The 9,725-nt window shown below is 65.3% G+C and overlaps 2 protein-coding genes across 2 annotated transcripts; one reads left to right on the top strand and one right to left on the bottom strand.

Annotated features, from left to right (window-relative positions):
- LOC130598779 (thyroid hormone-inducible hepatic protein-like) lies at window positions 1–1,181 on the bottom strand. The gene is made up of 2 exons (XM_057408575.1): window positions 688–1,181; window positions 1–346 (listed from the first exon to the last, which is right to left on the bottom strand). Exon 1 carries the CDS (start codon window positions 1,120–1,122, stop codon window positions 706–708), a length of 417 nt encoding a protein of 138 aa, XP_057264558.1. The 5' UTR covers window positions 1,123–1,181; the 3' UTR covers window positions 1–346; window positions 688–705.
- A 3,435-nt stretch (window positions 1,182–4,616) lies between these two features.
- Window positions 4,617–5,807, top strand: LOC130598777 (thyroid hormone-inducible hepatic protein-like). Its single transcript, XM_057408574.1, has 2 exons — window positions 4,617–5,115; window positions 5,462–5,807. The coding sequence occupies exon 1, from the start codon at window positions 4,675–4,677 to the stop codon at window positions 5,095–5,097; it is 423 nt and encodes a 140-aa protein (XP_057264557.1). The 5' UTR covers window positions 4,617–4,674; the 3' UTR covers window positions 5,098–5,115; window positions 5,462–5,807.
- The last annotated feature ends 3,918 nt before the right edge of the window (window positions 5,808–9,725 follow it).

The following is a 9,725-nucleotide window of genomic DNA, read 5'->3' as shown; positions in this document are numbered from 1 at the left end:
GGCTTCTCAGGGCTCATTTTATTATGAAAGAAGGGGAAAAGCCCCTTGGAGTCCAGGAACCAGCTGGAAAAGGGCTCGGCAGCCGCTCGGAGCTGGGGGCCACCGCTCGACATCGCTGCTTCGTGCTGCTCTTGGCCATAAAGAGCGGGGCACGAGCCCGCGGCTCCTCCATGGACCTGCAGCACCTCCAGAGGCTCCTTCCCAGGGGATGAGGCCGGCTCTGGCTCCGGGGTGGCCGCAGGCGTCGGTGCCAGCGCCGGGAGATCCGCTGCCACGCGTGGGGCTGGGGAAGAGCCGCGATGGGCACGGTGGGGACGTCCTCTCCTTCGTGCCACCAGCACCCGTCCTGCAACGGCAGCCGTGCTGAACCCGAGACCATGCCCGCAGGTGCCTGGGCACCAGCCCTGCTCCATGGACCCTCAACCCCACCGGCTCTGCACAGAGGGACGGGATGGGATGGGATGGGATGGGATGGGATGGGATGGGATGGGATGGGATGGGATGGGATGGGATGGGATGGGTCCCCTCCTGTGGCACGGAGATGGGAACCTGCCGGCAAGGGAGGGCACAGCCCCCACTGCAATGCACTTGCCAGGAGCTCCCAGCCTGCAGTGCTGGGGACCCCTCCGTGCCCATCGGCAGCCCCTGGCCCCGCTGCCCCAGCTCTCAGCATCCCCCAGCTCTCACCTGGTGGCCGGGGCAGGGTCACCAGCTGGGCTGCCCCTCGCTGGGGCTGATCTGCTCCAGGATCTGGCTGTACCTCCGCGTGAGGGCATTGGTGTCCCTGGTGAGGTGGGTGAGGACCTGCTGCAGCCCGGCCAGGTGGTGGCACAGCCGCTGCTCCAGCCGCGCATCCCCGCTGCTGCCGGCCTCATCCCAGGACGCGTCCTCATCGCTGCTGCTCGAGCTGTGGTCATGGACAGAGGCCAGGCCCTTCTCCACCATGGGCTTGATGGCCTTGAGCTGCTGGTAGCGCTCGTAGAGGTCCGTGTGGCCATCGGCATCCGGAGCCGCCCCGTCCTGCTGCCGCTGCTGCTGCTGCTGCGGGAAGACCCCTCGGAGCAGGCTGGGGAACATCACCTCCTGCTCCATCCTGTGCGTGGCTGAGAAGTACTGCTCCATGGCCCCGCTCCGGCTGCCCCAGCGCTGCTCCGGGCTCTGCTCCGCTCCCCGGCCCCGCCGCCGCCTCTTTATGCGGGGCCGGGGCACGGCCCCGCTCTGCCGCGCTCCGCTACTGGCCCGGGACCGCTTGGGCCGGGCCGGGCTCGGCTCCAGCCCCGCTGGGGCTCGCCCGCGGCTGCCACGCTCCCGGGACGTGAACACCGCAGCCTTGAGCAAGCCCGGGCCCGGCCGCCGGCCTTGGAGCAGCCCCAGCGGTTGCAGAAGGGATCAGCGACCCCGCGCCCTTGCCGCCAATAGAACCGTTTCCACCCGCTGCAGGGACGCCTGGGGACAGCAGAGCCGGGCTCTGCACAGCCTGGACCTGCGCCTGCATGGGCCCGGGGGAGCGGCTCCATCCGCACTGCGCCATGGGCCGCTGCGCCGAGTTCCAGCGCTCCCGCTGTCCCTACACGTGCACACGCTGCTGCCGCTCCTTCCCTGCTAGACCCGTCCCCACCGCCCCTCCTCTCCCTCCCTGGGTGTCCCCAGCATCTCCGGGTGTCCTGCCGTGGGTCCCAGTGCTGCACCGGGGTGTGTGGGTGCTGCTTACCCCGTGTCGGTGCCAGCCCGGAGCTTGGCCCTTTCAGGGCCATTTCGGGGCTTGGGGCGCTGCAGAGCTGCTTGGAGGCGCAGGGATACGGCACGGATATCACAGGGCTCCGGGGACAGGCACAAAGGGGGTGCTCTGCACCCCGGCTCCCTTCAGCACCGCCCTCTCAAGTTGCTTGTGGTGCTCTTAGCAGCATGCTGGGGGGCAACTGGGGTTCAGCAGCTCCAGGTCACTGCACAGCTCCGCATCCTTGGGACATGCATCATTCCCAGAGCCTCCCTACACCTCCAGGGATCCCATCAGCCAAAAATGCACACACGCGCACACCATCCTGCTGGGAGTCAGGGGTAGCTGCTGCTGTCAGGAGGAGAGGTTCCTGCGCTGTAGTCCAGAACAGCCACCATGGGGCTGCTCCATGGCTGGGGTCGGGCTGAGCTGAAACGGGGCACCCAGCTCCAGGCACCACTGGGAGATGCACTGAGATCCTCGGGTCTCTGCTCCAATGGACACTGCATTCGGACCAACCTCCCCCTGACCTGCTGCTCTCCTGAGGAGTCTGAGCCCAAACGTGGCTTGTCATGAACAAGATGCCACCGCACACGAGTCCCCGACTGTCCCCGTGTCATCCTCAGGGTACCCCTGAGACCTGCAGGGAGAGGTGGAGGTGACGGGTTGGAGATGTCCCTGTGGGCTGAGGGGCCTCTTGGGCTGGGCAGTCGTGGCACTGAGCCCCCTCCTGCCCCCAGGCAGGGTTGGCTGGGCTGGCTCCTGCCCCTGTGTCCCCGGGGGAAGGACACCTCGCAGCAGAGCTATGACCGGTGGCTGCAGACCAATGCGTCCTGCACGGTGAAGCTCCAGCACCAGGGCAGGTCCAGCAACCATGGCTGCCACAGCCATGCTGAGGGACACTGTGATGTCCCCCTGCACCTCCAGGAAGCTCCGTGGTGACCCAGACACCCTGAGAGCATGGAGCTGGCAGCACCTACACACCTCAGTGCAGCGCTGGTCCCCATGCCAGGACACATGGAAACCCTGGGGACAACCAGAAAGGGACCAGAAGCGCGGCGGGGACGGGTATGGGGGGAGAGGTCAGCCTGAGCTGGGACATGTGGGCACACTGGGAGGGCTGCCAGCACCAAGGGTTGCAAACAGGGTAAGGGACCCTGCGGTGTTTCCCCAAATAGAACAGCTATTGCTGACTGCCACAGGGGACACGCACAGCCAGCCCCTCACGGCCATTGCGCCAGCCGTGGCCTCTGCCCCACGATGGGGGCACTGGGAGCAGTGCTGCCACCGTCCACGCTCCCCATGGGCAGCGGTGGCTCAGAGCCATGTCTGTGGGAGATTTCCATCACGGCCGCGGCTCCTCACCACAGCCCCATCCCGTGTCCCATGAGCACACCCAGACCCCGTGCGACAGCACAGCCTCACCCGTCACTGCACAGCGGGGTTGCTCAATGCCCTGCAGCGTTCACGTCCCCGGTGCACGGCAGAGCCTGGTCCAAACACGGTGTCCATGGAGATTCACCGTGCAGGACGCATTGGTCTGCAGCCGCCGGTCATAGCTCTGCTGCGAGGTGTCCTTCCCCCGGGGACACAGGGGCAGGAGCCAGCCCAGCCAACCCTGCCTGGGGGCAGGAGGGGGCTCAGTGCCACGACTGCCCAGCCCAAGAGGCCCCTCAGCCCACAGGGACATCTCCAACCCGTCACCTCCACCTCTCCCTGCAGGTCTCAGGGGTACCCTGAGGATGACACGGGGACAGTCGGGGACTCGTGTGCGGTGGCATCTTGTTCATGACAAGCCACGTTTGGGCTCAGACTCCCCAGGAGAGCAGCAGGTCAGGGGGAGGTTGGTCCAAATGCAGTGTCCATGGGAGCAGAGACCCGAGGATCTCACTGCATCTCCCAGGGGTGCCTGGAGCTGGGTGCCCCGTTTCAGCTCAGCCCGACCCCAGCCATGGAGCAGCCCCATGGTGGCTGTTCTGGACTACAGCGCAGGAACCTCTCCTCCTGACAGCAGCAGCTACCCCTGACTCCCAGCAGGATGGTGTGCGCGTGTGTGCATTTTTGGCTGATGGGATCCCTGGAGGTGTAGGGAGGCTCTGGGAATGATGCATGTCCCAAGGATGCGGAGCTGTGCAGTGACCTGGAGCTGCTGAACCCCAGTTGCCCCCCAGCATGCTGCTAAGAGCACCACAAGCAACTTGAGAGGGCGGTGCTGAAGGGAGCCGGGGTGCAGAGCACCCCCTTTGTGCCTGTCCCCGGAGCCCTGTGATATCCGTGCCATATCCCTGCGCCTCCAAGCAGCTCTGCAGCGCCCCAAGCCCCGAAATGGCCCTGAAAGGGCCAAGCTCCGGGCTGGCACCGACACGGGGTAAGCAGCACCCACACACCCCGGTGCAGCACTGGGACCCACGGCAGGACACCCGGAGATGCTGGGGACACCCAGGGAGGGAGAGGAGGGGCGGTGGGGACGGGTCTAGCAGGGAAGGAGCGGCAGCAGCGTGTGCACGTGTAGGGACAGCGGGAGCGCTGGAACTCGGCGCAGCGGCCCATGGCGCAGTGCGGATGGAGCCGCTCCCCCGGGCCCATGCAGGCGCAGGTCCAGGCTGTGCAGAGCCCGGCTCTGCTGTCCCCAGGCGTCCCTGCAGCGGGTGGAAACGGTTCTATTGGCGGCAAGGGCGCGGGGTCGCTGATCCCTTCTGCAACCGCTGGGGCTGCTCCAAGGCCGGCGGCCGGGCCCGGGCTTGCTCAAGGCTGCGGTGTTCACGTCCCGGGAGCGTGGCAGCCGCGGGCGAGCCCCAGCGGGGCTGGAGCCGAGCCCGGCCCGGCCCAAGCGGTCCCGGGCCAGTAGCGGAGCGCGGCAGAGCGGGGCCGTGCCCCGGCCCCGCATAAAGAGGCGGCGGCGGGGCCGGGGAGCGGAGCAGAGCCCGGAGCAGCGCTGGGGCAGCCGGAGCGGGGCCATGGAGCAGTACTTCTCAGCCACGCACAGGATGGAGCAGGAGGTGATGTTCCCCAGCCTGCTCCGAGGGGTCTTCCCGCAGCAGCACCAGCAGCAGCGGCAGCAGCAGGACGGGGCGGCTCCGGATGCCGATGGCCACACGGACCTCTACGAGCGCTACCAGCAGCTCAAGGCCATCAAGCCCATGGTGGAGAAGGGCCTGGCCTCTGTCCATGACCACAGCTCGAGCAGCAGCGATGAGGACGCGTCCTGGGATGAGGCCGGCAGCAGCGGGGATGCGCGGCTGGAGCAGCGGCTGTGCCACCACCTGGCCGGGCTGCAGCAGGTCCTCACCCACCTCACCAGGGACACCAATGCCCTCACGCGGAGGTACAGCCAGATCCTGGAGCAGATCAGCCCCAGCGAGGGGCAGCCCAGCTGGTGACCCTGCCCCGGCCACCAGGTGAGAGCTGGGGGATGCTGAGAGCTGGGGCAGCGGGGCCAGGGGCTGCCGATGGGCACGGAGGGGTCCCCAGCACTGCAGGCTGGGAGCTCCTGGCAAGTGCATTGCAGTGGGGGCTGTGCCCTCCCTTGCCGGCAGGTTCCCATCTCCGTGCCACAGGAGGGGACCCATCCCATCCCATCCCATCCCATCCCATCCCATCCCATCCCATCCCATCCCATCTCATCCCATCCCATCCCATCCCGTCCCTCTGTGCAGAGCCGGTGGGGTTGAGGGTCCATGGAGCAGGGCTGGTGCCCAGGCACCTGCGGGCATGGTCTCGGGTTCAGCACGGCTGCCGTTGCAGGACGGGTGCTGGTGGCACGAAGGAGAGGACGTCCCCACCGTGCCCATCGCGGCTCTTCCCCAGCCCCACGCGTGGCAGCGGATCTCCCGGCGCTGGCACCGACGCCTGCGGCCACCCCGGAGCCAGAGCCGGCCTCATCCCCTGGGAAGGAGCCTCTGGAGGTGCTGCAGGTCCATGGAGGAGCCGGGGGCTCGTGCCCCGCTCTTTATGGCCAAGAGCAGCACGAAGCAGCGATGTCGAGCGGTGGCCCCCAGCTCCGAGCGGCTGCCGAGCCCTTTTCCAGCTGGTTCCTGGACTCCAAGGGGCTTTTCCCCTTCTTTCATAATAAAATGAGCCCTGAGAAGCCCTCGGGGGTGGTGTTGGTGCTTTGCTGTGGTGGAGCCCTTGGGGAGGCAGCTGCTGTGGGGCAGGGGGACATTGGCTCTGCTGGGAGGGGCCTTCCCATGCAGTGTTGGGGAATGTGAAGGGACACAGAATCCCAGAGTCACAGGATGGGGTGGGATGGGAGGGAATTCCAAAGACCATTCGGTTCCTAATGCCCTGCCGCAGGCAGGGACATGGTGCAGTGGTCCAGGTTGCTCAAAATCCCCTCCTACCTGATGTGGAGCACTTCAGGGATGGGGAATGTGCAACTTGTCTGGGCAACCTGTGCAGTGATTCCCAATGGACCCAGTGAGGAATTCCTTCTGGAACCCTGCTGCTGTGCCCATAGCACACACTATATGGGCATCAACCCATGCTGTAGTGAGACCCCAGGTTCCGGGCCCTCTTCAGAGCTCTCCCCAGGGCTGTCCCTCCACTGCAGCTGCTGCCCGTGCCCCACAGCTCCCCATGCATTTCTCCTGCCCATCAGGATTCCTGGCCTGGAGCTGCCCCGAGTGGAGCTGAGCCTGGCACCGTCCCCGAGGGGCAGCAGAGCTGCAGCTCTGGGTGCCCGTGGAAAGCAACTGCCCCTGGAGCCCAGCCCCGTGTCCTGACAGGAAGCTTCGAGTCCCATTGGAGCTTCCCGGCTCCTCTCTCCTTGCTCAGGCCACTTCTGGCTGTGGAGACCACGTTCTCTCTGTCTTGTCCTCAGTGAGCAGGGGCAGCAGGAGCAGGGTCCCCAACAACCTGGGGCCGAGGGGCCAGGGAGGGGCCGGGGGCACTGGAAGGGGCTGCTGGGGACTGGACCCAGGGCAGCCGCACACCTGAAAGGGTCCTGCTCAGGATCAAGCAATGGCAAGGACGGCGCTGGGGGGTTCAGGGCACTCAGAGACATGGGAGATGTGCAGCAGGAGATGCTGCAGATGGCAGGGGCACCCCCAGGGACACGGGTGGGGGCATTTTGCCCCTTCCTCAGCTGTGGCTCAGGAGGGAGGATGCTGCATAAGGGGGGGTCTTGCCCAACACCAGGTCTGTGGCCACAGAGACCCAAGGGATCTCATTGCAGCACCACCCAAAAGCCTTGCTTTCCTACGGAAGCAGCTTCGGAGCACCCAGTCCCTCAACACGTGGGCAAACACAGGTGCTGGCAGCCAGGGCGAGGACAGCAGAGCACATCTGCCCTCTGTGTTCTGCCTCAGGCTGGGAAAAGCTGCAGCGTGTCTCATCCAGAGCCAACGGAACACGAGTGGGAGAGAGCCAGGCTGTACCATGGCAGTGCCACCTCCCGATGGGGCACAATGGCTCACGCATGGAACAGTGGGGTTGGAAGATGGACACGGGGGCTCCAAACTGCATTTGGATCCCCTCGCTGATGGCAGAGCCAGGGGCTGAACCATGAAGCATGGAGGGACATTGGCTCCCCATGAGGTGGGGGCCGTGGAGGAGGTGATGTCCCTCTGGTGCTCTGCCTGGCTGGAGCCGAGGGCTGGGCCCTGTGTGCTCTGGAGAAGACAGTGGTCCCAGTGAGGAAGGCCTGAGGTCACCTCCAGCAATGGCTTTGCTTTGGGTGGCTGGAGAGGCTGGTGGGGCCTCAGGGAAGAATCACATGGGGACATCTGGTGAAGTGCTGAAGAAGATTGAACATGGTCAATGGGATCATGGAGTCACAGAACCAACCAGGTTGGAAAAGCCCTTTAAGCTCATCCAGTCCAACCGTTCCCAGCACTGCCAAGGCCACCACTGCCCCATGGCACTGAGGCCTTGTCTCCACGCTGTGTGAACACTTGCAGGGCCGGTGACTGCAGCCCTGCCCTGGGCAGCCTGTTCCAATGCCTGAGCACCCTCTGGGGCAGGAATTGTTCCTCAGCTCCATCTAAACCTGCCCTGGTGCAGCTTGAGGCCGTTTCCTCTTGTCCCATCCCTTGTTCCTTGGGAGCAGAGCCCAGCCCCTCCTGGCTCCATCCTCCTGCCCGGCAGCTCTAGAACACACCAGCAGAACCCGGAGCAGTGACCCGAGGAGCTGGATGGGCACAGGGATGACTTCTGCACCACTTGCAGTGCCCAGCACCCCCGGCTCCCTCTGAGCTGGGCCTGGCAACTGGCCCTGACCCCGCTCATTCCCAGGACATTCGTGGCTGCTCCGCTTCCAGGACGTTCCATCACGCTGCCCCGGGGTGCAACTGGCCCCACTGGGGCCACGCTGCTGCCACCACTGACGGTTGTAGCTGATAAGGGACAGGAGGTGCTCCCCAGAAAGGTCTTTGCCCTTGTCAAACCCAGTGCAGGTCCCTTCAGGACGAGGGCAGATGGGGCAGATCAGCCTCTCTGTGGCCACCCCAGGGTATGAACTTTCCATTCCCATCCCTGCAGCACCTCAGGATTGCAGCGGTTCAGTTCTGTCTGTGCAGCCACAGGCAGTGGAGCAGGAAGCAGGGCCCTGGCACGCAGGCTCAGCAGCAGGAGACAAGAGATAAATCACAGTCTGGACCCAAAATGTTACATCAGGAAGTCCAAAGAGCCTGCTCTGAGCAGCCCCATGAAGCCGTAGGGGCCACGAAGGTGTCCTCGAGCAGGCAGTCACCAGCTCTGGGGAGGAGCAGGAAGGAGGGATCCTGCCCCTCTGCACAGCCCTGCTGGGACACAGCCGGGTGCTGGCTCTGGGCTGGGGCCCCTCAGTACAAGAGGCATGGGCAGAGTGGAGAGCGTGCAGTGAGGAGCCATGGAGGTGATGAAGGAGCTGGAGCATCTGCCATATGCAGGCAGGCCGTGAGGGCTGGGGCTGTTCGGCATGGAGAGGAGGAGGCTCAGGGGGATCTCATCCCTCTGTGTAAAGACCTGAAGGGTGACATGGAGAAGAGGGATCCAGACTCATCCCAGTGATGCCCAGCGATGGCACAAGAGGTGATGGGCACAAACTGAAGTACAGGAAATCCCATTGGAACCCAAGAGGAAGCTTTCTATTTGCTTGCAGTGCAGGAGGTCAAACCCCATCAAAGGCTGCCCATGAAGTGATGCAGTCTTTATCCTCAGAGATACCCAAACCCCAACCAGATGCAGTCCCAGCACTGACCCTGCTGGATCAGGGGCTGGCCTAGATCTTCTCCAGAGGTTGCTTCCAGCCTGTCCAGTGCTGGCTCAGGCTCTGTCCCTGCCCGGTGCTGTCAGAGCAGGAGCTGCTGCTCACAGCATCCAACAGGAGGATGCTCAAAGAGACCCAGCAGAGCCTTTGATGCTGCAGGGCTGCTTTTGGCTGTGTGCCACAGGCTTTGGCTCCTGCCATTGCCCCTCTAATGTCCCTCCCTAATGCTGACACCTTTCACGCTTCCCTCCAGCCTGAACCCTTCCTTTCAAAGTCCCTTTTGCAATTCCCTGTCTCTGTCTAACGCAGCTGATGCTCACCTTCCTCCTTGACACAACCAGCAGGAGGAAGCATCCGCGGTTCCTGAGCCCCTTCTTCTCTGAGCAGGGGCTGTTCTCAAGGCTCCTTCACAAGGGTGGGCAGTGAGAGACCCCCGAGCAGCGCTGCAGGAGCTGTGTGCCCGGCCAGGGCTCACGGGGGAATCCCCCTCTCCATTGAAAGCCGTCTCCGGCTCCCCGTGCCCGCCCTCAGCGCTGCCCAACCCCAGGAGCATCCCCACGGAGCTGCCGCTCCCTGCCCGCTCGGGGGACCCCAGGAGCGGGGGCCGGAGGGGCCGGACCGGCGCTGGCAGCAGCGGGAGCCGCGTCCAGGTCGGGTGAAGGCCGCGGGGAGGCGGCTCCAGGAGCTTGCCCAGAGGCAGGGGCAGCCGCGGGCGAGCCCCAGCGGGGCTGGAGCCGAGCCCGGCCCGGCCCAAGCGGTCCCGGGCCAGTAGCGGAGCGCGGCAGAGCGGGGCCGTGCCCCGGCCCCGCATAAAGAGGCGGC

Source organism: Pezoporus wallicus, unplaced genomic scaffold (genome assembly GCF_028554395.1).
Source record: "Pezoporus wallicus isolate ANWC-B61680 ecotype Strahan unplaced genomic scaffold, APGP_CSIRO_Pwel_v1 contig_7461, whole genome shotgun sequence".
Taxonomy (NCBI): domain Eukaryota; kingdom Metazoa; phylum Chordata; class Aves; order Psittaciformes; family Psittacidae; genus Pezoporus; species Pezoporus wallicus.
Note: the sequence above shows the minus strand (reverse complement) of the source record. Positions and strands in the feature narration are given on the sequence as shown.